The sequence below is a fragment of the Phascolarctos cinereus genome, unplaced genomic scaffold (genome assembly GCF_003287225.1).
Source record: "Phascolarctos cinereus isolate Bilbo 61053 unplaced genomic scaffold, phaCin_HiC Scaffold_5;HRSCAF=322, whole genome shotgun sequence".
Taxonomy (NCBI): Eukaryota; Metazoa; Chordata; class Mammalia; order Diprotodontia; family Phascolarctidae; genus Phascolarctos; species Phascolarctos cinereus.
This window is the reverse complement of record NW_027555958.1, coordinates 217,038,261-217,066,212: the sequence shown is the minus strand read 5'-3', so window position 1 is coordinate 217,066,212 and position 27,952 is coordinate 217,038,261. Positions and strand designations below refer to the sequence as shown.

Here is a 27,952-nt window from a genome sequence, read left to right as displayed (position 1 = left end):
AGAGCTAGACAGAACCCTGGGAGTTATCTATCCAACATCCCTACCCCCATTTTGCAAAGGAAGGAAATGAAGCTCAGAGACATTAGGTGACTTGCCCAGGGTCACACACTTTGTGTCAGAAACTAGACCCAAGTTTTCCTGATTCCAAATTTTCTGTTTTATCTATTACTCCATGCTGCTAGACATATAAATATAGATAGATAGATAGATGTAATTTTTTATGGGATACTTAGGGTTAAGTGACTTGCCCAGGGTCACACAGCTAGCAAGTGTCAAGTGTCTGAGGTCATATTTGAACTCAGGTCCTTCTGATTCCAAGGCCAGAGCTCTATCCACTACGCCACCTAGCTGCCCTTGACCAAAATATTCTTCTTGGCTACTCCTCTCCACTAGTTAAGAGGTTACTGGACTGGATGAATGCAAGACGTGGGAACAACATGGGCTTCTTTTTTCTCTGACTAGCTTTTGTTTTTGTTTTTCTTGTTTTGTTTTGTTTTTTACAGGAATCACATTCCATGTCAATGAATGGTCTCTTGTTTTCTTGTAAATTTTAGCCCTAGAAGACAGGTATGGTGGAAATCAAACATATCCCTATCCTGAAACACACATACTCATCCCTATACACAAAGTATCTTGATAAGAGGAAAATTCTTCAAGGACTGTTATCTAGACCTTGGACAAACTTTGAGATGCTCAAAACTAGGGGAAAATTATCAGCATAGCATTAGGAAGAGATGGGATCATCATTCATATGTTCCCAAACCTTACCCTTCATCACCTCAGTCATGATACCTTCTGAAGGACTTTGTCAAAGAATATTCAGTCTATTCAGATTAAAGGAATAAACACACACTAGTTGTCCATTTTCAGTTCTAAACGCAAAAATGTAAACATAAACCACAGATCTGTGCACAGAAAGCCTTTATTTGCTGCCTGTCTATTTCATTTGTTGTCACAGCACAGGAAATTGGGACTTAGGTCAGTAGCATTAAGTAACATGGTGCTATTTATTAGAACTTCAAATGCTATGTTTAGCACAAAAAACATGGTGCAAAATTCAGCAAGTACTCAATGTCTTAGGTGCTGGGGCAATTTAGATAAGGCCTCCCTCCCAAGGTCACTTCTGGAAGGTGAAGAGGGCATATAGCTGGTGGTGGTCTCCCTCAGCTCAGGGAACAGATGGGGAGGGTTAGGCTCAGGACATGTATATCCTGAAGCTTAGAGTGAACCAGAGGAGCCAGAGAGGGCTTAGAGCAAGATAAGGTGGAGAAATCCAGAAAGCTAAGAAATCAAGAGATCACTGCTTGAATTGTGGACCTCAAGTCAAGTGTTTAGAAAGGACATTCTAATCCTTTGATGACTGAGAAAAGAAGAGATTTAGAAGGAGACAGTGCCCTTCTCTTGCCTCCTATGCCCTTCTGGGTTTTGTTAGGCACTTCTGAAATGCTACTGTGGGTTGCAGCTATACCTAGAAAAGGCTCACAGAGCACTGGTATGATTGGAGTCTGACATTAAGGGTCCTAGAATCACAGAGTAATCACACACAGAATCTCTCTCTTTGTGGTCAGGTTTGCTGTTTTATCAGGAGAAGATCTTGCGAATATTTTCTAAACTTTTAGCATCGGCAACAGGCTTTCTCTTGCTTCCAGGGGCCAGGAATTTCTTAATTGTTGGGATATTACTCATTCGAGTTTTAAATGCCTAGAGGAGAAAAAGTTGAAAGGAAAGTCAGTTTATGTGAAAAAAAAAAACCTCATGATAGAAAGTCAAAATGATAATGGCAATACCCCCCAAAATTCAGGGGTAGCAGTATTGAAAGTGAAAATGGTCTTAATGAAGAATTAAAACCTGTCATTGAGTGAACTATAATCAATTAAGTGACTCTCCCAAGGTAACACAGCTAATAAATTGTGGAGCCAAAATTAAAGCTTGTAACTCAACCCCTCTAAATTCTAGGGCCTTCCCTCTATTAATTATTCCCTCTGCTAGTTACTTCCTATTTATCCTGTATAGATATTGCTTGGTATATATTTGTTTGCATGTTGTCTCCCCCATTAGACCTAAGCTCTTTGAGGGCAGGTTCTGTCTTTTCTCTCTTTTTGTATCCCTGGTGCTTAGCACAATGCCTGGCATATAGTGAGCACCTAATAAATATTCATTGATTGGCTGTAACCATCTATCTACTATAACACACTGCTTACTCTCCTTGGTGCAACGTGAGTAAAATACATGAAAATGTCAGTAAGTGTGAGGGATACACTGCCATCCGTAGTTAAAAACAAAATCAGCTTCTACAGGTTTTAATTTCATTTTGTTTTGTCTGACTCTGATGTTTGGCATAGAGAACTCCTACTAAGGTAACTGCCTCTATCAATAACACAGACTGGCAAGTGCTGGGTAATTTATAATCTTGGAGAGTTGCCTAAAGCATAGAGAGGTTAAATGAATTTGTCCAAGGCAACGTAGAGAGTAGGTGTCAGACGTAAAATTTGAACCCAGGTCCACCTGACTCTGTGGCTGGCTCTTTCTTAATGACTCCATTCTGCCAAAGGTAGGGAGTAAAGTCATCTCTTCCTGGCCATATAGATATGTAGCCTTGTGGGAAAAAACTCAGTACCTGTGGCACTGAGACTCTTCCCCCCCCCCCCCCAACTACATAATTAGGAATGGCAAAAAAAAGTCACATTTCTCCATCTAGTCAAACTTTAGCAATTCAAGACTAATTTGGAAAAGGGAAGACCTCTAGAATCAAGGGAAAATCATTTAATCTCCCTGTGGCCCAAGTTACTATCTAAGGCAATGGCTTTTCAAGTGTGGTCCAGGGACTCCTTAGGCTGTCCAAGACTCTCTTAGGGGGTCTGCAAAATCAAAACCTATTTTCTTGATAATACTAAAGACACTTTAATTCCTAATAAAGTAAATATCAATAGAAATAACCCATATACACAGAAGATCTTATGGGGGGTATGTGGGGGGAAAGACCCTCAATCATTTTTAAGAGTATAAAGGGGTTCTGACATCAAAACATTTGAATACTGATGCTGTAGACAAGATCTACATTGCTGGAAGAACTTTCCACAATAGGATTCCCCTCACAGTTCCTGAATTGTGTTTGTCCCTCATTCTTGAAGAGGACCAATTGATGATTTGAGTGAGGGAGGGCTGTTCAAAGTCATCTGCCTCACTTTCTCCTCCAGAGTCATCTGGGTCCAGTGGCCACATATTCATCAGGACCACTGGAGATGCCTCAGGATGCTGTGGGAGACCTTGGCCCTTTTAAGCTAAGGTCTTTTCAGGTTCTCACTTTGAGTGAGGCAATGCCCATTCATTAAATAGGCCTCTTTAAGAAGTGAGTCCAGGGATGGCACCTTTAATGAAAAAAAAAAGTCAAACTGGGAGGGGAAGACCCTCAGGGTTGCTGGCCAAGAGAGTTACTACTTACATTTACTCTGAGCCAGGAGGACCCAAAAAATAACCATTAAGTCATGCTTTGGCAGGGACCTATTGTTGTCCAATCTATGAGTTCCAGTTTAAAGCTTGGTCTTTGAGAAAGAGATCTAGTCAGTAAACCCCAAGTTAACTAGGCAGCTTTCAGCCATCAAAATTTACCTTCCTTTGGGCAGAACACCCTCAGGTAAGGGGAGGGGAGGGGAGAAAAAGGGAGAGGAGGGGCTAAGTTACCCAGCTGGAACTGGCCAGCTGGGTTTCCACTCATGGCAGCCATCTTCAGTTGCCCTGAGGAATATCTAACTATTGGACCCAAATGGCTCTTGTCAGAAATAAGAAACTATTATATTTTCATATGAGGAAATTGAGAAGAAAAGTAGCTTTGGGTCAGAAACCAGCTAAAATTGGGTGAAACTGGTGTTTGATGAAAGAGGCTGGAAGTAGGACAAAAGCTAAGCTCTACCTAGAGTGATCATGCTTGAAACTTACCTACGAGAACATGTGGTGGGCAATTTGGGAAGTCTATGACCTGTGCTGACTTCTACCTAAGAAAGTCAGCTAGGAGGGACTTGTGGCTGGGAAGAGGGAATTAAGGTTTATTCGCTCTTCTGTAGGGTGTGTGTGCTCATCCACACCCACTTCCTGCCAGAAGCATATTAAAGGTTTCACTACTTCACTGCATCCTGAGTCCCTCTAACTGTGCCTATTTAAAAGTGAGGCTAGTGACTTCACACAGCCCTCCCTCACTCAAATCAAAGTCAATCACAGGTCATGTCCTCATCTCCCTGATGTCATGGTCAAAACACAGTCCTGAATGAGAAGGCACTAACAACCTTCTTTATTTATAAGCACCTGATAAGCTATCTACCATTGTTTGCACTGCTGTGATCAGTATTTCTGAACTTTGCTAAAAGTAAACACAATCAACAATCCATGTGACCCAGGCCAAATTACATTATTATTACTCTTTGGAGTAGGGAAGACCAAAAAGCTGGAGGTGCTCATGCTTTGGGGATCATGTTTAGAGAGGGCTTGAGAGAGCAGTTATCAGAGTAGAGATTAGATGAGGAAAACACTTGGGTTAGATTTGGTACAATACCTCCAATTTACAGCAATACCTTCTTATTTACAGGGAATAATCTGGAAGAACAGATTTGTTGTTCACTTGTGTCTGGCTCTTCAAGAACCCATTTGGGGTTTTCTTGGCCAAGATACTGGAGTGGTTCGCCATTTCCAGATACATCAAGAGAATTCTAGGATTAACTAGAAACTGCATTTTTATGAAAGAATTTGGCCCTACGACTTTTTGGAGGGCAACTGGATCTGGCCAGGCACTGAGATAAAGAGACAGAGTAGGGAAAAGAATGAGGACCCAGATATCTTTATGTGTTTGGAGAGGGAGCAATGGTGAAATGGTGAGTCCAGTTGAGCTGGACTGCCATGAACCCTGACCCACTCCATAGGTGGGCCAAGTGGAAAATAAAATTGAACCAGATGTTTACACTAAGAAGAGTCTAAGCTGCTGTCTCCTCACAGGGTACATAACCACAGCAGGGGTAGGATGTGGAGGGTGGCCAGAGCTAGTCTGCACTTGGACATCAGACTTTTAAATTTGAGGCTGTCTAGATTTAGAAAAAGAGAAACTCCCCCAATATCTTAGGGACTGACTCTTTCCTGTTCATTCCTATGCTTCAGCTTGTATAGAAGAGACTGATAAATTTATGTTTCAGGGATGTTCCCTTGGGTCAACTTTCAACAAAGAAAGTTTGGGTGCATGAGGCACTTTGGGAGAAAAGTAGAGATAAAGCCATTTTTAAGTACAAAAAATCCTACCATGTAAAAGAATTGGGTATTGGGAATTCAATTCTCAATCTTTCACTAGCCTTACTTCAATCTATACAATATATGTGTTTGTACATATACATATGTGAATATATGTATATATACATACTCACAAATGCACATGTATGTCTTTTACATATTCATTTTCTTTTCCTTTCTGTCTAGACCTGTCATTTCATTACTGTTGAGAACTCATAATATGGAATCTTCCTCCTAAATCAGCATCTTAGAAAACTGCCTTGGAGAACCCATGACCAGGCTCTGCATGTGGTAGAAACTGAACCCTGATCCTTCTGACTTCCTAGGACTGTATGTTTGAACATAGAAGAGACCTTGGAGTAAATGAAAGGTCATTTGTCCCAACTTCTCCTTTTATTTTATCTTTAAAGACTGGATCTCCCTATCTCATCTAGCCTGGAAGTGAAGGGGCTACTCATGGGCCAATTTCCTGTTCCACTTTCTGTCCCACCCCAACCACCATGTTAACCCCTAACTTAGTGTCAGTAAACAGCCAATCTGCATTGCCCACCACAGGCCTCCAGAGCTCAAGAGATCCAACAGTCTCCTGGGCCACCACACTTGGCCAACTCTCCACTTTTAGATGAGGAATCTGAAGCCCAGAGTGGCAAGGTGATTTATCCATAGTCACTTAGCTTAGTAAGAGGCAGAATCAGTTTTTGAATCCAAGTCCTCTAATTACAATCTTACTGACTAGACTTAAAATTGAAAGCCAACTGATCATCAGATATTTAAGGAAGAAGTCTTTAGGCAATTTTCAAACTTCAGTTTTAATTACCTGGAGTAAAGGAAATCCAGAGAGTGCATCAGGGATAACCTCTTCCACCATTAATATAGTTTCAATGAGTTGTACATCTGCCAAGCTCATCTGGTTACCCACAAGAAAGTTTTGTCCATGCGTCTTTAAAACCTGAACGACATAAGCACAGGAGAATGTTGAGGATGCCTGTAACTTCACAGAGGAGTGATGGATCGACTAAGGCAGCAAGAGTACATAGGAATGGATGAGACTGTCCAAGGTCTAGCTAATGGACAGTCAAGCAAGGAGGAAGAAGAGGGAGTGAGAAAGAAAGCATGATTAACTATCAATTCCAATTCAAAATGAGGTTGTACCATTAAATTCCAGAGTTCTTCTCCACTCAAATGTCCTGTGTTTAAAGGGATTTATCCACATATTATAAATCCACAGAATCATGGATTTAGAGCTAATACAACCCCCTCATTTTACAGATGAAGAAGGTGAGATGCAAACTGGTTAAGTGACTTACTCAAGGTCAAACCGGTAGTGATAGAGGCAAGATTTAAACTTATATCCTCTGACTTTACCTAGTATTCCTTCCACTGTATAATGCTACCTCTTTGGAAATCAGTTTATGAAAAATTTTTTTTCTTCCCACAAAGGAAAAAAGATTTGTGTGGAGGGACTTCAGGTGATTTGTATGGATCCCAAAGTTGGTCACCCAGTACAATATCCATGACTGTCCATTAACCAGGCTTAGGGTAGAAATTGTCTAAGATTTTCTGAGTCAGAAGAAAATGAACTGATCTAACCCCCTTGTGTTATAGATGAGGAAACTGAGGCCCAGACAGATTAATTGACTTGCTCAAAGAAACCCAGGTAATAGTGAATGAGGCAGGAGCATGCTGGGTTTGTTTTGCTTTGTTCTATTTTTTTTATAGGCAATTGGGGTTAAGTGACTTACCCAGGGTCACACAGCTATTGTCAAATGTCTGGTCTGAGGCCGGTTTTGAACTCAGTTCCTCCTGACTCCCCTACGCCACCTAGCTGCCCCCACAGCATGTTGGTTTTGTATTTGTATTTCATCTTTCTTCTTGTTCTTTTTGGACAAGATTCACAATTTCAGGGTGTTAGAGAAATCCTAGGAAAGAACTTCCCTTACCAATGACCTTCTCTGCAACTCATGGCCTGCAGTTAGGTAGGGCATATAGTGCCGGGCCTGAAGTTAGGAAGACCAGAGTTCAAATTCAGCTTTAGATATCTATTGGCTGTGTGACCTTGGGCAAGCCCTTCATTCCCTGTATATCCAAGTTTCCTCATCTGTAAAAAACAGGTAAGAATAGCACCTAGCTCCCAGGGTTGTTGTGAGGATCAAAATGAGATAATAATTGTAAAGGACTTAGCACAGTGCCTGGCACATAACAGGGGCTATATAAATAAATGTTGTTGTTGTTGTTGAGTCCTGTCTGGCTCTTTGTGACCCTGTGGACCATATCACACCAGTACTATCCATGAGATTTTCTTGGTAAAGATACAGGAGTGGTTTGCCATCTCTTCCTCCATGGGATTAAGGTAAACAGAGGTTCAGTGACTTGCCCAACATCACACACCTAGTAATTGTCTAAGGCTGGATTCAAACTCAGGTTTTCCTGACTCAATGCCTAATGTGTTATCCACTGAGCTATCTAGCTGCCTCCATGTAAATATTAGCTAGTAGTAGTAATAACAGTAGCAGCAGCCTGGAGCACTGAGAGCCTTTAAGTGACTTATATAAAGTCACACTGCCCACATGCATCCGATTTGGACTAGAACCTGGGTCTTCCTGCCTCCATCCACTATGGTACAGAGTCGTAAGTTCTTAGCAATCTAAAATATGTTCTTCTGAGGTTAGTTTTACAAAAAAAATGGAGCAGAGGAAAAATCATTTCAAGAACTGCCTTAGCCCCTGCTCCTCTGTTCTCTCTTTTTTTTTTTTCTGGTTTCATCATTCTAAGTGCATCAGGTCTTCCATCGTTTACCTTTTCATAAGCAGGGAAGTATCTGTTTTTGGTCTTGTTAGTGATTTCATCGAGTTTTTGCTTCTGCTCTTCTCCTGTTAGGACACTGTATATCATCAACAGTTCCATCAGTTCCATTGTTCCCTCTGAGTACATGATAATCCTTAAAAAAAAAAAGTAGTGTCTCAGTTAATGTTTCCTTTCCTTAGTTTCCCCAACTAAGCATCTTTGAACCACAACAGCAGGGGTACCTGGAAGCCTGTTCTTTCATTAAAGCTAAATCCTTTCAAAGTAAAGGTGCTTTGTGGAGTCAAGCAATTCTTAAAAAAAAAAAATAAAAAAAATAAAATCAATCCTGGGGAAGCACACTGGATAGCGCTCCAGCCTTGGAATCAGGAGGACCTGAGTACAAATCTGACCTCAGACCCTTGACACTCACTAGCTATATGACTCTGGACAAGTCACTTAACCCTGACTGCCTCATCACAAAAAAAAAAAGTCCTTCTAAAAAGTCTTGTCACAAATCAGGGAGGGTAATTCATTCCCCATTCTCCCGGCCAGTCTCTGCTTCCTATCTCCAAAAGAAGAAAAGCAACTAAAGCCTTTTCCCAACATGTGTTGGAAAATCCTATTACTGAGGAACTAGAGGGTGAAAAAAGGAAGGTTGAGCCTCTTTGAACTGTAGGCCCCTGTTAAATTCCTGAAAACAAAAAGTTCTTAAGAATCAAAAGGTAGGTAGACATCTGAAGGCTAAATTGGTCCTGACCATGCTCCAGTCCTTTGCCCATTACTCAAAGCAATATCATACAGAAGAGTGAAGAGTCTGTGTATGACAACTGTGTGGGACAGGGCCAGCTAACTACTTAGCCAAGTCAACCCCAAGCAAGCACAGAACCGTCACATACAGCGTTCTCTCCTTCAGGTCTTTCCCAAGTAGACTGTGTTTCTCAGCAATATAGTGGAGAATGGCTCTGCATTGAACCAGCTTCATCCCATCGATTTCAACCATTGGCACTTGTTGGAACAGCAGGACAGCTGAGGACAGGAAGTAGAGGCTTAGAAGTCAAAACTTTCGGCAACCAGCACCTCATACAAACCACAAGACTGTACTGTCAGGTCCTAGGGTGGGAAACCAGCAAGAAAATTAAAGGGAGATATGGACATAATGGAAGGATAGAAGACCTTGTGCATGGAACCAAGACAGAAAAGGAGTGCTGGTCTCATCACTGGCCCTTTAAGCTTTTAAGGAGAGTAAGAGAGACACACTTTTATGCATAGCATTGATATGTGGATGAGGAACTTAAGAGAAACTGCTAGTAGATAGAGCCCTGAACCTGGATTTAAGAAGACCTGAATTCTAATCTGGCCTCAGACACTTATCAATTGTGTGAGTTGGGCAAGTCAGTCAAATTTCTATGGGCCTTAATTTTCCCATCTGTAAATGGGGATAATAATAGCATCTACATCCCAGGGTTGTTGTGAAGGAAGAATGAGACATCTGTAAAACACTTTGCTAACCTTAAGGTGCTATATAAATGACAGTTATTAATATTGATGTTATTACTAACTGGTTGGAATACTGGGTTAATGAAGCTAAACCCATTGGCTAACTTGACCCTTGGCTAATGTCTGGTGCCTGCCAACCATTGAACTTCATTAAAACGCCACCTTCTACAGGAAGCCTTTCCTGATTCCCCTTCAGTCTGGGGCCTGTCCTCTGCTGATCATCTCCAATTTGCACTCTGTATATCTTACATGTACATTGTTGTTGGCATATTCTTGATTCCATTAGACTGGGAGCAACTTGAGGGCAAAGATTGTCTCTTGCCTTCCTTTGCATCCTCAGAACTTAGTACCGTGTCTGGCACATATCATAGTAGGTGCTTCCTGGTCACTCTTACTATGGGTAAAACACAAAGAAGCCAAATTCATAACAACATCTTACCAATGAGAGGTCAACTAAGGTAGCTTCATTTACAAAGGACACACAATAGATCAAAGAATATGAGACCTGGAAGGGCCCTTCAGAGATGACCTTGTCCAGTATTTCTTTTCACAGAGCTGGAAACTAAGCCCTGGAGCAGTAAAGTAACATGTTGAAGGCCACGCAGTGATTTAGTGGCAGAGTGAAGACCAGAATTGAGGTCTCCCAGCTCCCAGATGAATGCTTATTCCCTCATACCCTCCCATATCTCACGCAGAACAGTATACTGGAATCTGTAGATTTTAGAGGTAATGGAATTGACATCCTTGCTCCCTAGGGAAGAAGGAGGGGAAGGGACCTCTGGTGTCTGTAAAATTCTTCAGAAACATGCCCTAACAACCAAACAGGATTTCTGGTGATGAGTCATCCGTACCCCATCTCTCCTCAAATTATATTGTATTTATTTATCTGTTTGGATGTTGTACCTCATAGTAATATGTAACCTCCCTAAGGGTGAGAACTGGATTTTTATATTTGACTTGGTATCTGTAGCACCAAGCATAGTGCCCACCATACAGTAGGTGTTTAATGAATAAATCACGTCAAATGAATAAATGCACAGGGTCTCTTCAAGTTCACTAAAGTAAAAGACTGAGGCACTTTAGTAACTTTATATCTCCCTGGTATGTGACTTTTAACGATGTTATTGGTCAGTCATTTCCTACTCTTCATGACCCCATTTGAGATTTTCTTGACAAAGATACTAGCCTGGTTTGCCATTTCCTTCTCCAATTCATTTTATAGATAAGTAAACTGAGAAAAACAGGGTTAAGTGACTTGTCCAGGGTCATACAGCCAAATTTGAGTCAGGTTTTCTTGACTCCAGGCTCAGAACTCTATCCAGTGTGCCACCTAGCAGCCCCACTTTGAGCTACACCTTAGGGTTAATTTGTGTACTACATTGGGTGCAGAGCAGATAGTCCACATTTATATTATCAGTCATCTTGTAATGTAGTTAAGGTATTTTCCTTTTAAAAATTTGTTTTTCCCATCCTCATTAGGACCGTGTTTTTGATGGTTTCCTTCAGGTTAATAAAAACAAAAGGCAAGATCATAGATTTAGAGCTAGAAGGGACTGTAAAAGTCACCTGATCCAACCTCTCACTTTACAGATGAAGACAGTGAGACCCATAAAAGTAAAATGACTTGTCCAAAGTCACACAAGTAGCAAGTGGCAGGCAGAGCCAGAATTCAAACCAAGATGTTCCAACTCCAAAGGTATCCTTCTTTCCACTGAATGATGAGGCCTTCCAGAGTTTCCATTGCATTTTTTTATACTCACTTGCTTTTAACTTTTGTAATTCTTCTTTTGTTTCAAAAAATTGTTCTTCAAACTAAAATAAAAATAGAAATACAAAATATTAGGAAATGTCCTAGGTAGTTCAGGAGAGTGTGTGTTTAAAAATGTGATTTATGTATGTGTTACATATTTGTTTATTTAAGTGTGCATATTGTCTTCCCTGATCAAATATTAGCTCTTTGAGCCAAATTGCTCCTGTGTTTGCATCCTCTCAGGCTAACGCAGAGTCTGATATGTCATAAGCACTTAATAAATCCTTAGTAATTATTTACTCTGCTGAACTGATCCCCTTAGAAGAGTAAACTTGGGTGCTTCAGACGACTGCAAACTTAATCAAGTCCCACTAAGCCAGAAAAACTTTGTTTGCATGCTCAAAGACAAACTGGACGTTAGTCATCCCAGGACCTGCCTAGTTTACCTTTGAATGGTTCACCCCTGTATGGTCGGTCACCAAGTGAAGAGTTACATATTTTTGTCAAGCAGCTCACAAAACCTGTTTGCCCTGTGCAGAGGGGTTTCATTGTAACTAACACAATATACAAGTAAGAGCTGGAGCTATGATACCCCTCAGGGAAATCACTGATCTTTAAGTAGGGAGTGTTACATTTTCATAATGGCAATACTAGTCTCTTTTTGCAGGACCCCTCCTACTTCATTTATAAATTTGCTGACTAGCTTTATTAATCATTTATTAGATACCTGGAAGAGACACTGAAAGCCTATACCAGAACTAGGGGAAGGCAAGGTAGATAGCCACTGAGGAGAGCAACCCAACAGGTGAACGCGATGGACAATTTTTAATATTAGCTTTGTGTAAATGTACATATTATATAATGTACACAATATCAGAAAATTCTGCTCTTTGCAACATGTAGGTATTGGGTTATTGTTTTTTTTCTGTTGTTGTATTTTTTGGTGAGGCAATCGGGGTTAAGTGACTTGCCCAGGGTCACACAGCTGAGTACCAAGTGTCTGAGGCTGGATTGGAACTCAGGTCCTCCTGACTCCAAGGCTGGACTCTGTCCACTGTGCCTCCTAGCTGCCCCCTAGGTATTGGTTTTTTGAGCAAAAAAAATACATGTTAGTTACAGTGAAGGCTCAAAGCCTCAGCTTCACAGGGAGCCTGATTTTCTTTCATTTTTTTTTAAATCTAAAATTTCAAAAATTAAATAGCACTTATTTTCTGTCACTCCTACCTCCACCCTCCATTGGAAAAAAAAAAGAGAAAAAGAAGAAAAAACCATAACAAATATTCATGGACAAGCAAAATAAGCATCTACCTTTTATTTTAAATGGCATTATGTTCCATTTATTTAAGAGATCTTTGATTTTAAACAAAGCCAGTGAAAATGCTCACAAAAGCATCAACATATAGTCATGCTTCGCTAAAATGTATGGGATTCAAATCCTTCTCACAGACCACAAATACCTTGTCCTAGGCCCTAGATTAAAAAGCTTTGGGAGTTCAGGGAAACTAATGTTCACTTTAGCGAGAGCCACTGCTAAATTTTCATTCATTCCTTGCACAGAGGAAGCTCTAGAAATACTGAACTGAATACTAAACTGAGGCTCTTCAGCAAATCATTAACCTCTCTGGGACTTAGTTTCCACATCTATGAGAAGATAGGATTGGACAAAATGACCCTTTGAGGTGCCTTACAGTTCCAGACTGATGATCAAGTATCTCTAAGACTATAAAGAAAAGAGCAATTAGAAAGTAAGATTGTACTGGGGGGGAAAAGTGTATCAATTTGCACAAGTCAACTTTTAGGGGAGACATCTCTTGGCTAAAGGAAGGGATTGGGTATGATAACTAGAGACGTTTAGGCCACAGCATGTTCTAAGATGTCTCAGAGCTTGTGAACAATGAAATCTCCTTGGAAAGTGCCCTACCACTTTCCCTCCTCATCCCCCATTAGACAAACCTCCACTCCCGCTGCTGCTAAGAGCCATCTAATGGATTCCATTCTGCCCCTTCCATTAAAGTAGTGGAGGATAGGTTTATTTGCCATTGTGATGTTTTGAGTTTTCTGAAAAAGACAAAAAATGTATATATACATATATAAGTGATACTTCGATGAGACTGGATTTCATGTTCCCAGTATAATCCCATGCATACAGTTGGCACTAGATTAAATATTTGAAATCTTGATCTGATTTGTGATCTGTTACAAGGCATTAATAGAATTATAATTCTATATCTACGATTCTATATAATTCATTATAACTAACCAACTGTGTTAGGCAGCGGTATGTCTGTTAAAAGACACAGCACATGCAATATTGGTTGAAAGACAGACACATATATGAAATAGAAAACTATACAAGACAAACATCTAATTATCTGTAAAGATTGTGATAAAAAAAGAAGCCAACTGAATTTGGAAGCAAAAGGACTAGATATAAACCACTGTTCCCGGACTATCTGTGTGGACTTGGGTAGGCAGGTCACTTTGGGCTTCCAATACCTCATCTATAAGATGAGGAGGCTGGGTTAGGTGATGTCTAGGGCCCTTTCAGCCTTAAATGCATGTTCTTATCCTGCTATTTTCTCCATTTAACAAAAAAACAAAAACCAGGCACCATTTAAGATAACAACAAAAAACAGAAAATATTTGCTTATATGGTGTCCCTCTGTTATTTGGGGGTTTTTTTTTCATTGCTTCCCAATTAAATCTCTTTTTAAAGTACAGTACTGTGTGTACTTTAAAAACAATAAATGAACAACCTTTAATAAAGATCATAAGTATTCAGTATTATCTAAGGAGAGGAGTAAGAAGAGGGGGACAAGGTTAATGATGGAAGAATAGAAGAAGAGCATATAATGGGAAAAAGAGAAGCCAAGAGGGGAAAGAAGGAAGGAGAGAAGAGCAGATTAGCTGGGCTCTGAGAAGATTTAAGACTGAAGAAAAAATGTTTTTAGAACTAGAAAGGACCTAGCCCAATGTCTTTTTTTTTAAAAATCAGATGAGGAAATTGAGTCTGAGGCATCCAGTCCATGACCACACTATAAGGTGTTGAGTTAATTTAATTCACCAAATATTGACTAACTACTCTGTCAATGCAAAGTATATTCTTACGCAGTTAGAATACAAAAGTAATATAGTGGATAGAGATAGTCTGGGAGTCAAAAAGGCCCAAGTTCAAATCCAGACTCAGATAGCACCTGTGTGATCCTGGGCAAGTCATTTAATCTATGAGTTAGTTTCCTCAGCTGATAACCTACCAACCAGGGTTGTTGTGAGGACCAAATGAGATTATAATTATAAAGTGCCTGGCACATACTAAGCGCTATATAAATATTAGCTGTCGTTATTATCCTGGTCTACATTCTAGTGAGACTGAAATATACCCCCCTATGAAATTTATTTCTCACAACCTCTAACCCCAAATCAGGCCTGACAGATAACTGCCCCATTTCATTTTTCGAAATTACTAATTCAGGCAGTTACTCTCCCCTCCCCTTTCTCTGATATTCTCTCTTCCCCATTTAGGATTATTCAGTCCCTCAGAGGGACTTTGTAATTCCATAACTTAAAATTAACAGTACAGAGAGAGTCAAACAAGAGAATCTCCATCACTCCCTCAATGCCTCCACCAACTACAGCTTGTTCCCTAATTCAGAACAACGAGGTAACGATCAACTCAGAGAGGCCCCACATCTCCAGAAGATACAGAATTCACATACATTATGGGTTAATTAAGTCTCTGCGGACAACCCAGGTCACGTCACTCAGCCACTATTTCTAACACTGTTTCCATGGGACAATTTTTTTTTGGATTAAAATTATCCTTTTTCAAAACATGGGTGCAGTCTGTCAGCACAGCATTTCATTGTCAGAACACTAAGTACAAACCAAAGGATTCGTATTCACTTACAAAATACAATTCTTATGGAAATATGAAAGGGTAGAAAGTTAACAAGTACTGGGGCTCAGTCTTAAACTCTCCTCCCCCAAAAAAGAGGGAATTGTGGGGAGGAAAGGTGAAGAGAGGGTATAAGAAAAGAAAAATTCATGTGCTCTTAGCACAAAAGTGGTTTTTAGCTATAGATGAAAGAATATCTTCAATACTTTAAAAGACTGGCAAATCTTTACCCTTCACCCCCCAGATTAGTAGACAGGACTGTGAATTATCTTCCTCACCCTTGTCTTCCTCTCCACCAGTCATTTGGTGCCTGGCTCTGGAGATGGACCTTAGAGCTCCGATAAGTTCGTGCTTGGGTACCCCAAGTCATAGGTAATTTCATGGTCTGGGTTGGCCTAGCCTGACCAACTAACCCTTACGTCTAATACTTTTATGGGAAAAGAATTTATGGATTAGATTTTTTTGGGGGGGGGCTAGGGAATGGGGTTAAGTGACTTGCCCAGGGTCACACAGCTAGTAAATGTTATGTGTCTGAGGGCGCATTTGAACTCAGGTCCTCCTGAATCCAGGGCGGGTGCTCTAGCCACAGAACTATTTTTATTTAAGGAAAAAAAATAAGATAGGGGACAGCCCACTCACACAGTAACTGACTATCAGAACACTCTCATTCTTTAGAATGCACATCTACCACTTCTGTCCAGGAGAAAAGAGTTTTCAGAATTCAAAACATTTACTCCATCCTCTTGTCAGGAAGGAAGATTAACAGTTATTTCTAATAGTTTCTTAAAGACTTTTTTGGCAACTTCGGATTTGGAACTGTTGTCCAGCCCTCTGGGCCAAGAAAGACCTTTCTCAAAAGAAATAGTTACTTGTTTCCAAGGCAGTTCAGGCAGGACTCTCTCCCAAAGACAGGTCAAATCGTCTGTACCAAGACAAATTTAAGAAGCAACCGCTGCTATAACAGCACTTGGATTTTTCAAAGTACTTTCCAAGTACAGCCTTTGAGCGCTTATCATCACACCTATTTTATAGATGAGGAAACCAAGACACCTTGAAATTAAGTGATTTGTCAAATGTCACAGTGGCAAAACTGGAACTAGAATCCCTGTCTCTCCACAACTGGCACAGAGTCCTAAACTGGGAGAGAGGAGGAGGTGAAGGTGGAGCGAGGGGAAGTGGGCTGCGCTGCAAAGCAGAGACCCTCTGGAGCAAGTAGAGGGATGCGAGGAGCCGGTTAGCAGCGAAAGCAGAGCCCAGGGAGCGAAGGGGCAGGGAGGGAGAGGCCGGGGAGCTCGATGACCTCTGCACATTCTCACCGTCCGCAGCTGGGGAAGAGGGTCCTGCGAGCTGGTGTCCAAGAGGAGCAGCTTCTGAGGGAAAGTTGGTTGAGGCACACAGAGCTGGAGCCCTAGTTATGCGAAGTGGGCGAGGACTTTGGACCAGATCTACCAATGGTGACTCTGGTGCTTTGCATGCCCAACCCAGCTGCAAGGGATCATGGGGAGGAGGAAAAAATCCCAAATTGCAAAACAATTCAGCTATTATTAAGTATCCCAAGGGGGCGCAAAAAAACAGTGTTCTTAGGCAGGCAATAGAGATCTGCCTGAGCAGGATTGTCGCATGTACTTGCGCTTGGTCACCCCACTTGTAAAGAAAACGTACTTTTCGGCTCTATATAGTGAACGCGCCCGCTGTGCTTGCTGGATGTGAGGGCGATCTGGCTGCGACATCTGTCACCCCATTGATCGCCAGGGTTGATTCGGCTGATCTGGCTGGCTAGGCGGGTGTCCCCTTCCTCCCTCACCGCTCCATGTGCGTCCCTCCCGAAGCTGCGCGCTCGGTCGAAGAGGACGACCTTCCCCGATAGAGGCGTACCGTTCTTCGGTCAAGGGTATACGAGTAGCTGCGCTCCCCTGCTAGAACAAGCTCCCAAGGTCCATTTGTAGGAGAACGTAGGGTAGTCAAGCTTCCAAGACTCCAGACACATCCAAATGAGGCGCTGCACGTGGCAGTCTGCCTTCCTTTTGCGCCCCCCTTTGCACCCCTGCAATCCAAAAAGAACACGAATACACGAATGCAGATGAAACTATGTGACACACTGTCTTTTGCAGCATTCCCGGAACCCCGCAACTCAAATGCATTTATGTAGACATAAATTCATTTATGTAGAAATAACAATGTAGAAACGGTTATGTAATTTAATATATATATAGATACACACACATATATATATACATACATACATACATATATATATATCGCACTTGAATAAAGTCAAACTAACACGATGACTTGTCTAGTCACTTCCCAGCGAGAAACATTACACACACCTTGTAATTCAATCTGCAATGACAACTTTTTTTGGTTTTATGCTCTTTTAAATGAGGCGGGCAGTCACAGAGAGAGGCAGAGAGACAGAGACAGAGCAAAGACAGGGAGCAAGAGACTGAGACCAGGGTAAAAAGAAGAAATCGAATTTCTATCTATCATCGCTAATATAACATTCTCGGTGAAAACAAGAAAAACCTCAAAGCACAAGTTGATTTTGGCCACAAGGAGGCAGAGTTAAGCTTCTTTCAAAGCTACCTTAAGGCTTTCAATAACATTGTTAGGCTCTAAAAGCTTAACGCTCATTCAAACTAGACTAGAATATTACAAGCTCTATCCCACAGCCTATTTTGCTTCTCAGAATTTCCAGTTCTTCCTCCACTTGCTGTCTACGCTCTGTATTTGTACTCCTTAGACTACATCGGAGTCACTGTGTGCAGGTTTGAAAGCCCCATTTTAAAAGGGAAGTTCATATTCTGGAGAGAGAATACCGAGGGTAGCAAAGATAAGGAGTGTCAAAGCTAAAACCTATAAGAACAGGTTGAAAGGACTGGGGTGGTTAAGCTCAGCAAAGAGGAGATTTAGGGAGAGTATGACCATTATCAGCTTTATTTATCTGAAGAACTGCCCTGCCGGAAAGGAAATAAGCACATAGTCTGTGTTGTTCTGAAGAGTAAATTCCTAATTAATTCTAGATTTCTTTTCTCTGCTTGTGTCACAGGAAGGAGTTTACATGGGGACCAAACAATGAAAATACCTGTACCATCAGCTTGTGTTTTGCTTGTGGAAGGACTTTTTTAGTAAAAGACAGTATATGTGTGAGTGTATACACACATATGTAAATAAATAATATATAAACAAGTAACATGTACACATACACATACACAGTATGTACTATCTGTGTACCTGTGTATGGGAAAGGAAGGAAAGGAAAGGAATCAATGAAACATTCATAGTTTCATATACAATCTTTTTCTGTTTTTCTTTTTATATGGAAATGTTCATATTTTTTTAAAAAGGAAAATAATAAAATGATCAGCTGTAGTTTCAGGGAAAATCTTGAAGTTTCTAAAAGAAATACCACATGCCAAATGTAGTGTAGTCAACTCTTCTTTTGTTTAATTTGATTTTGCAATAGTCACTCCCCTTTTGTTGATTGCAAAACAGAATAAATCTGCAAACTAAGTCTTCTTCCCCCTGACCTCACTTTTCGTATGCATTGATCAGAGTCCAAAAGTCTAAAGACACTAATTTGTCTTTGGAGAGGAAAATTTTAAACACTTAACCTCTGTCTTACTATACAATCTCCAAGGTCTCATCAAAGTCTGAGTCCATGGTCACATATGACTTTGTGCAGGTGTTAGCATTTGAACAAGGCTTTGTCTTATGAACAGAATTTTGAGAAATGGAGATTGGAGGCTGGAGTATATATGTGTAAATAAAGAAGGGAATTATGCCTACCTTAAGTATTCTCTTGGCAGATCTACCCCAGTTCCTTTAAATGCTACCTTCTGTGGTATGGAGCAGCTAGGTGCTGAAGTGGATAAGAGCACTGGGCTTAGAGTCAGAAAAACCAGAGTTCAAATGTGACCTCAGACACTTACTAGCTGTGTGACCTTGGGCAAGTCACTTAACCCTTGCTTGCACAAAACTGGAGAAGGAAATGGTAAACCACTTCAGTATCCTCGCCAAGAAAATTGCAGTGACAGTTGATCCATGAGGCCATGAATAGTCAGACATGACTGAACAATAACATAGTATGGTTTCAAGACACAGAGTCGTCTTCATCCTGTTTTGGATTTTTCTCAAATAGTAATATCTCTTTTAAAGTGCATCATTCAGAAGTAGATACATTCTCTAGATCAGGTGTTCTTCACTTGGGGTCTATAGATAGATTCCAAGGCATCTGTGAACTTGGGTACAGAAAAAAAATTGCATCTTTACTTCCATTAACCTCTAATTGAAATTTAGCAATTCCTTCAATTATTTAAAAATTTTATTCTGAGAAGAGGTCTGTCCATAGGCTTCACCGGATGGCCAAAAGGATCCACGAATCAAAAAAGGTTAAGAACTCCTGCTCTGGGCCAAGGCAAAGATTGTCTCCGCCATCACCCAAGACAGCATTCTTTTTTAGTAGTGATCCACTGGACTGAAGTTAAAAATACAACCTCTAAAACATTTGAGTCTTTTTCTGTGAGTTTGCTATCTAGTTACATCTCTCTCCCATGTTCTACTTATGCAGATGGTTTTTATTTTAATCCAAATATCGGACTTTCTCTTTGTCCTTATTATATTTCATCTTAGTTTTGATCCACTGATTTCATTATTTAAGGCATTAAATATCCCTAACTTTATTACATCTGCAAACTTAAAAAATGCCCCCTCTAAATGATTAATGTATCCAAGTAAATGATTAACATACATATGTGCGTACATGTAGTGAACCTGAGCCCAAGAGTAGTCACTTTGACAATCTTTGTCCAGCTTAATATCAATCTATTAGCTGACATTCTTACAACAAAATCAGTTCAACCTTGATTAAACGGCTCCTACACACACAAGGGACTGGGACAGCTGCCAGGTTTAGATATAAAATCATTCCTGCAGTCACAGAATTTACAATCTAGTAAGGGAGTATGACATGAACATAGGTGACTAGAAGATAGTCCATTGGAGAAGTGGAGGGAGCGAAGTGCTCCCTCAATGAGGGAGGGCTGGTGCCACACAAGGATTAAAGGAACTGGGGTAGACAGGGTTCAGGAGTGACATGCTAGCTGCCTTCAAGCATTTGAAAGGCTGTCATTTGGAAGACAGAATAGACTTGTTTTCCTTAGTCCTAAGGGGCAGAATTTAAGAGCAATGGGTGGAATAAAAATAGTACAAATGTGTGTGTTTGGTCATGCCCAACTCTTGTGACCTCTTGAGTCACAGCACACCAATATTGTCCATGAGGTTTTCTTGGCAAAGATACTGGAGTGGTTTGCCATTTCCTTTTCTAATGGATTAAGGCAAAGAGAGCTTAAGTGACTTGCCCAGGGTTACACAGCTGGTGAGTGTCTGAGGATAAATTTGAACTCAGGTCTTCCTGACTCCAGGCTCAGCACTCTATGCACTGAGCCATCTAGCTGGGCCTTCACAAATATCATCTCATTTTTATCCTCACAACAACCCTGAGAAGTAGGTGCCATTATTATTACCCATTTTACAGATGAGGAAACTGAGGCAGATATAGGTCAAGTAATTTGTCAGGAGTCACACAAGGAGACGAGTCTTTCTGACTCCAGGATTGGCATTTGGGTTGGGGTGAGGGAAGAAGAATTTTGTTTTAGAAAGTTATCCAAGAAAGTGAATGAAGCTATGAGACGGTAGACTGTCATATTCTTTGCAGGCGCAATGTCAGGATTGATTTGATTATGGTTCCAGAACAGAAAAGCTGGAAAGGTGGCAGGTACAGGGAAGAGACATTTGCGCTAAGATGCAAGCTAAGGGTGAGAGATTTGCCCAGTAATTCCTGTGTCCTCTCTCCTCTCCTACTAGTGGCATAGCAATTGGTGGCAGTGTGCCCCAGTGTATTATTGGGGGGAGGAGAAGTGGGAAAGAAGGGGAATTCTCCTTGTTATTTACCTTGCTATACTATTATTTAGGGGCAGATGGGTGGCTCAGTGGATAGAGTGCCAGGCCAGAAGTCAGAAAGAACTGAGTTCAAATGTAGCCTTAGACACTTGCTAGCAATGCGACACCCTGGGTAAGTCACTTAACCTCTGTTTGCAAGTTACTTACCCTCTGCCTTGGAGGCAGCTAGGTGATTGAGTGGATAGAGCAATGGGCCTGGAGTCAGAAAGACCCAAATTCAACTCTGGCCTTAGACACTCAGTTCACAGGAAGACTTATCTTCCTGAATTCAAATTTGGCCTTAGACACTTCCTGGCTGGGTGACCCTGGGGCAAGTCACTTCACCCTGTTTGTCTCAGTTTCCTCATGTGTAAAATGAGCTGCAGAAGGAAATGCAAACCACTCCAGTATCTTTGCCAAGAAAACCCCTAACAAGGAGTTAGGAAACATTGGACCCTACTAAATAACATCATTTAATTAAATACATTTGTTTTGAATTAATGCAACCTCTAGCTGGTCAGAATAAAAGAGAAACATCAGAGGCCTGTGAGCTATGGTTTTACACAGACAGCTTCAGGGGGCCACCCTCAAGGAAGATTCAGGCTACACGTAGTAGAAGGTATAAAAAGTAGGTTTTCTGAACTAGATTTTCAGAAAGTCTTCTACTTATATGAATTGATGTGAAGTTAGCAGAACCAGGATAACATCGTATGCAACAGCAATATTGTAATGATGATCAACTATGAAAGACTTAGCTACTTTATCATCACCAATAATCCAAGACAATTCCAAAGGACTCACAGTGAAAAATACTATCTATATCCCAAGAGAACTGATGAACTCGAGTATGGATTGCAGCATACTTTTTTCACTTATTCATCTTTTTTTTCAACAAGGCCAAGATGAAAATGTTTTTCATGACTTTACATTTATAATTGATATTGTAGTACTTGCCTTTTCAATGGATGAGGGAAGAACTGGAGGAAAGGGATTTGAAACTCAATTTTTTCTAATGAATTCTAAAAGAAAATATGTGTGTGTGTGTGTGTGTGTGTGTGTGTGTGTGTGTTAAATCTTCTAGCTGGCTAATCTTCCTAAAGTGTGGGTCTGACCATGCGACACACACACACACATATTCAGTAAACTCCAGTAGCTCCCCATCACCTCCAGAATCACTTATAAAATTCTCTATTTAGCATTCAAAGCCCTTAAAAACCAGGTTCCCTCCCAACGTTCTAGTTTTCTCACATCCTATCTTGGTGTATTCTGAAGTCTAGTGACATTGACCTCCTGGTTGTTCCTCATATGAGACATTCCTTTTCACTCCATTATCATCATTTCACAGATAAATAAACTGAGGCTCATTTTATTCAGCATTTTCACTGGTTGTCCTCACGTGCCTAGAATTCCTTCCCTACTTATCTCCATCTCTTGCGTTCTTTGTCTTCTTTCAAATCTCAACTAAAATCCCACCTTCTACAAGATTTTATGGATTTCCCCTTAGTGGTAGTACCTGCCCTCTCTTGATTGTCCCCAGTTCATCTTGGATATATCTTGTTTCTACATAGTTTGTCTGCATGTTGTCTCACCCATTGGACTGTGAACTGCTTGAGAGCAGGGACTGTCTCTTACCTTTCTCTGTATTCTTGAGCTTAACACAGTACTTGGCACACAGTTGGCATTTACTGCTGACTGAATAAAAAATCAAATTATGAAACTCCCAAATTAGAGGAGAAACATCTGCAGATTGCTGCACCTTTACTTTGTAAATGTGATGGGAGTCAATGTACTCCATGTCAAAGAGAATATTAAAATCGTGGAGGAACTTCCCAGCAAGAACAAAATTATGAAATATCAACCTCATCCTTGAATGGTACAAAGCAAATACAGAAACAAACTCTCAAACCGACACTTCTTAAAAGTACCTTTATTTGGGCCAAAGCTAATTGGTATTTTTAAAAAGCCATACAACACAGTATTTCAAGAGGGGTATTGGATATTGTGGGCTTTCCCCGAAAATGACATTTTCCTCCTTCTTCTTTCTTTTATTTGTTTCTTTATTTGCATTAAAAATATAAACTCACTCAAATATTTGGAAATCATCAGTTAATTAAATGGCCTTACCAACTGGGTAACTGAGGTGAGTCTTGGACTCAGCCATCCTATCAGTTTTTTAGCTCAAAATGATTAGCACAAGGCATACAGGGAAAAATGATTTTCTGGATTAATGTGTTGCTCACCCTTGACTCAGCTTCTGTAACATTATCTAAAAGAAGGTCTTCACATAAACTTATACAAAAGTACAGTACATTGAATTGAACATTTTAAAATCATCCTTAAAAAGTCAAGAACATCTATTGGACATCCGAGTTGCTACAGTTAGCATCAAATATGTAAAAGGTTTGCATGTGAAAATGTTTTCTCATGAACATATTGCTTTTGTTCACATAGTGAGCTGTCAGCCTGCATTCTTTCTTGGAAATGGCACGAAGCAATGACTGACTGGTATAATTTCTATGAGGGAAATGGTTTGTCTAGAAAGGATGCGCAGTGGGGACACTCTCCTGACATGACCTATATTTGAACTTTCAGACAACATGAGAACGATTCAATCACACAAAGCAAGAATTGCATGTAAATATTGATCAAGGGTCAAGTTCTGATTTTGTCAACCATGGGAGAGGGGAGGGATTGAATCAGCAATATGCATAAAAGTTGCCTACACAATTTCCCCAAATAACCCCTATATATAAGAGTGGTAGGCTATGGCAAAACAAATCTTTCCCAATCTCCTCCCCATCCACCACCCCCCTCCACGCGCACACACACACACACACACACACACACACACACACACACACACACACCCTACCACCACCACCACCACCACCACCACGACTAATTCATCTTCCCTGTAAATACAGTTTTTCCAAATATTGGATTTTCTTAAAGCAGAGCTATGCCTACATTTGCATTTAAAACTCTGATTATTGTTTCTGGACATATTTGAACACAGCACAAGAGTTGCATCTGTAGCCATTACTGATAGCATGCTGTGCTTTTTCCTTCAAAGTGATTAGCTGAGGTATAGTCCCACATCAATACCATTAAGTTCATCATGCTTTTTTTTAAGTGTCTTGCATAATAAATAAATATTGTTAAAACAAAAGCTAACAATGTGGCAGTTATTCATTTCTACTTAAGAGAAACAGTCATCATTTGTCTCTGCTAAACGGATTTGGAATATGCAGTTTGTCCTTTACCCATTTGGCAAATCAAAGAGCACTTTTAAGTCTGCAGTTAGATGACAGAATCACTCTAAATGTTAATAACCATTGTTTTCCCTTTTATGAAACAGTTCTATCCTTTACATACAGGTAACTTCATTGGGCCTTGCCAAGGAAAGCTGTTGAGACTTCTGAAGGCAGAGAAAAAAATAGGAAAAAATATTTCTTATAGGTCAGTCTTAACAGAACATCGTACAAACATCTTTATACTTCTGTAAAAAGAACTGGGCTTTTGGGAAACGTGCAAATCCAGTGTTAGGAATTTATAATATTCAATGCATTCAACATAAATTAGAGCCTGATAGAAATAAGGTATGTGTCTCACTTATGGTCTCTCAAGGGCTCTGTTTGCAATGTGAAAACAGCTTTCCCCACCAAAGCAGTATATGCTCATCTTCACATAAACTGAATTTTTGTAATGACGCAGGATAGAAAATAAATATTTACTAGCTAGCATACTAAAAAAGCCATCGTTGAAAAGACATTTCATGTTGCTTTAAGAAATCAACTGGTTATACCATACAATAAAATGAATGAATGCACCTGCAAAGTGGGCTTGCATATATAAAGATATCATTTCCTTTTTTAAATTTTGCTGCTAGTTTGCCAGCAATAAAACATAATAGTCCAAAGACCAAACCCATATCCACTGTGTGCTTTAAAAAAACATTTTTTTTTTTTGCTCCCTTAGGTTCAGCAAAGGATATAAGGCTGGTTGATAGAAGACTGCAAATTTTTGAGCCAGATAACTCTCAGTGCATAAGATACTCCCAATTTCAAATAAGACACCTTTGAAAAGCCATTAGTCATTCTTTCATGCCATAACTTGATGCAATGAAGCAACAATTTATAACATGGGACTCTTGAACTTGGGAGATCTGAAAAGGAATAGGTTAGATATTGAATTTGAGTTCACTCACTATTAAAATGTTAATCACGTTCAAATGCTTCAAAAAATTTGAAATCACTATGCTCTGCTAGAGGCAGCATGAGGCTGGCCTTAGAACTGGGAAGATCCTGCCCCACTACCTGCATGGCTACGGGCAGCTAACTCCAGGAGCCTCAGTCAGTTCTAAGGCTATCAGTTACAGATAAGTTGTTAGTCTGTATCTGTGATGGGAGTTTCTACACTGGGAATTCCATATAAGGATGAAATCACAGGTATGGACCCAAATAACCACAAATACTTTTGTTTTCACTGGAAAACACTTTCCCTTTTACCCTTAGGGAACCCATTAAGGAAGCAGAAGAGGCCTACAGAGAGGTCAAGAATAGGTCTTAACCTTTTATGTTTTCTGCCTACAAACCAGCTTTGTCATTTTTAATGTTGCTGTAAACATTCCTCTCCCAGGAGCAGCCTCTGCCAGATAAATACAGTTTATCTTCCCTTTGCTTGAGAGAAATTAATGATTAAGTTCAAATGCGACACATTGTTGACACTAGCATTACTGTTAACTTGGTTTCCCAGCAAACCAGAGAGAGCCCAAGTCCTTGCTGCTCATTAGACTGCCATGAAGTATCTGGCAGGGACAGTGGAATTATATAGTGTCTAGTCCTAACCAGACCTAGAGATGTGCAATGTATGTAAAATTCTACTTGGAATGATGGGGGTGAGGGTGGGAGAGAGAAACTCCCCTGCCAAGGTGAAACACCACTGTCTATGTCTGCTAGCACTCATTGTGAGGCAGGAACACAAACTCAAACTGTCTGTGTTAGCCTTTAGATTACACAGGCTTTTGCTTATCAAAAACCCAATTTTGTGTGTGCACACAATTACTTATAGGAGTACCTCTCCCCACAGGTTAATCTGTTTTCAAAATGGATAGAAAGGGAAATATGAAGGTCTCTTATAGTGATCCCCAAACCTCACTTTGCAATACCTTAGGATGTCTCCAATAATTTCAAAAGATGCTAGAAAACTCTCAAAGTGAAATTCAAGAAATGCTATAATTCTTTTAGGAGTGGAGAATCATAGTTCTACAAATTCACACCAAGAAAAATAGGGGATCTGAAAAGCTGGGAATCACTTTTACAGTACTGAAACCAAGCCAGTTTGTCAGAGAAGGCTAGATGTGCCTAATGTACCATATTTGCAACTTAACCACGTCACAAAGAGCCACAAGGCGGAGGTGAATGCCCCTGTATCATAGAGCCCTAAATTGCACCTATGTTGCAATACTGCATTAGTTTCACTGCATTTCTTTATTTGTATAAAATATTACCTGGACACCCCCCAAATAAAAGTCTTTTTTTTTCTAAGTTCATTATAAAGGTTCCTGTATAAAATGCCAAAACGTAATCTCCTATATACAAAATGCTGCTGTTTAAGAAAATAATAGGACCCAATTATAGAACAAAATAATTTTGTACGAAAAAGGTACAACGTTGGATTCAAATTAATATTTTTAAAAAACTAAAAAAAAAAGGAATATTGAAATATCTTGATTGCAGAAAATAACTATAATATGTTGGGGAGAGGCCTTTGCTTATCTTTTCTCATGTTTATTGCAGGTAAGACAGTTTCCTTCACCATAATTATTTGATGAAAAGATTCCTGCTTTTCAGTGCAAAGTGCTTCACGTCTGTCATCGTCGGGATGCATATTTAGAAACCCAGTCAGTACGTCCATGGACCGGCTGGACTGCAGGTGGCCGAGGCAGTAATCCTGGGGTACTTCTGGGCTGAGTATGGAAAAGGGGTCGATTGTGATGAGGTCTCACAGACTTCAGTGAAGCATAACCTGCAAAAAAAAAAGTGAATGATGACCATCAAAAAAAAAAAAGAAAGAAAGAACTGGAATCCGCTTTTATTTGGCTCTCTTTGTACTCAACAACATTTACTGGGCACTTCTGATGTGTACCTAATTGTGGGAGGTGATGGGTACACAAAGACAACCATAATGGTTCCTAGACTGCAGGGGCTTACATTCTACTGGGGGATACAACATGAACACAAGTTGCTAAATATAAAGTATGTGCAAAGTAATTTCAAGAGGGAGAGAAAGGAAGGAAGGAAGCATTTATTAAATGGCTACTATAAGTTAGGCAAGAAGTTAATTCAGGCTATTCATTGGAAGATCAAATATTCAAGCTGAAGCTTAAATACTATGGCCACATAATGAGAAGATAGGACTCACTGGAAAAGACCCTGATATTGGAAAAGATTGAAGGCAAAAGGAAAAGGGGATGGCAGAGGATGAGATGGAAAGATGGTTTCAAGGAAACAACAAACATAAACTTGGACAGAATTGGAGAGGTCATGGAGGATAGAAGGGCCTGGCATGCAATGTGGTACATGGGGTCATGAAAAGTTGGACATGGCTGAACAATAACATAAGTGGAAAACACGATACAAACATTCTCTTATTTGACCTTCACAACTACCGTGGGAGATGGATGCTATTATTTTCCCCCTCTTCCATTTTATAGTTAAGAAACTGAGGTAGATACAGGTTAAGTAACTTGCCTAATGTGCTGTATTTGCAACTCAACCACTTCACAGAGGCAGAGCCAAGATGGTGGAGTAAAAGCA

General features: G+C 40.2%; 2 protein-coding genes across 5 annotated transcripts in view; both read right to left on the bottom strand.

The window, feature by feature from the left end:
• Positions 1 to 904: 904 nt before the first annotated feature.
• Positions 905 to 16,637, bottom strand: LOC110213516 (glutathione S-transferase-like). 2 transcript variants are annotated; one of them, XM_020993895.2, is made up of 7 exons: positions 16,511 to 16,637; positions 13,253 to 13,357; positions 11,310 to 11,361; positions 8,949 to 9,078; positions 8,065 to 8,206; positions 6,086 to 6,217; positions 905 to 1,701 (listed from the first exon to the last, which is right to left on the bottom strand). In XM_020993895.2, the coding sequence occupies exons 2-7, from the start codon at positions 13,337 to 13,339 to the stop codon at positions 1,582 to 1,584; spliced, it is 663 nt and encodes a 220-aa protein (XP_020849554.1). In that variant the 5' UTR covers positions 13,340 to 13,357; positions 16,511 to 16,637; the 3' UTR covers positions 905 to 1,581. The 2 variants fall into 2 exon arrangements, with proteins under 2 accessions (XP_020849554.1, XP_078011453.1); XM_078155327.1 differs by lacking the exon at positions 13,253 to 13,357 and having other exon boundaries at positions 16,511 to 16,625.
• Positions 16,638 to 23,045: 6,408 nt separating this feature from the next.
• CILK1 (ciliogenesis associated kinase 1) overlaps positions 23,046 to 27,952 on the bottom strand; it is a 68,665-nt gene continuing 63,758 nt past the window's right edge. For all 3 annotated transcript variants that reach the window (XM_020993846.2, XM_078155323.1, XM_020993848.2), the window contains one exon: positions 23,046 to 27,161. In XM_020993846.2, the coding sequence (XP_020849505.1) occupies positions 27,007 to 27,161 (155 nt within the window). In that variant the 3' untranslated portion in view covers positions 23,046 to 27,006. The remainder of the gene's footprint in view (positions 27,162 to 27,952) is intronic.

Excerpts from the sequence above, each read along its gene's own strand:
- LOC110213516 (XM_020993895.2), bottom strand. The coding sequence starts at position 13,339 with ATGGCAAATAAACCTATCCTCCACTACTTTAATGGAAGGGGCAGAATG. Across the intron at positions 11,362-13,252 it reads TAGCAGCAGCGGGAGTGGAG|TTTGAAGAACAATTTTTTGA; the intron begins GTTTGTCTAATG and ends TTTTTATTTTAG. Across the intron at positions 1,702-6,085 it reads CTGGATTTCCTTTACTCCAG|GCATTTAAAACTCGAATGAG; the intron begins GTAATTAAAACT and ends TTTCTCCTCTAG.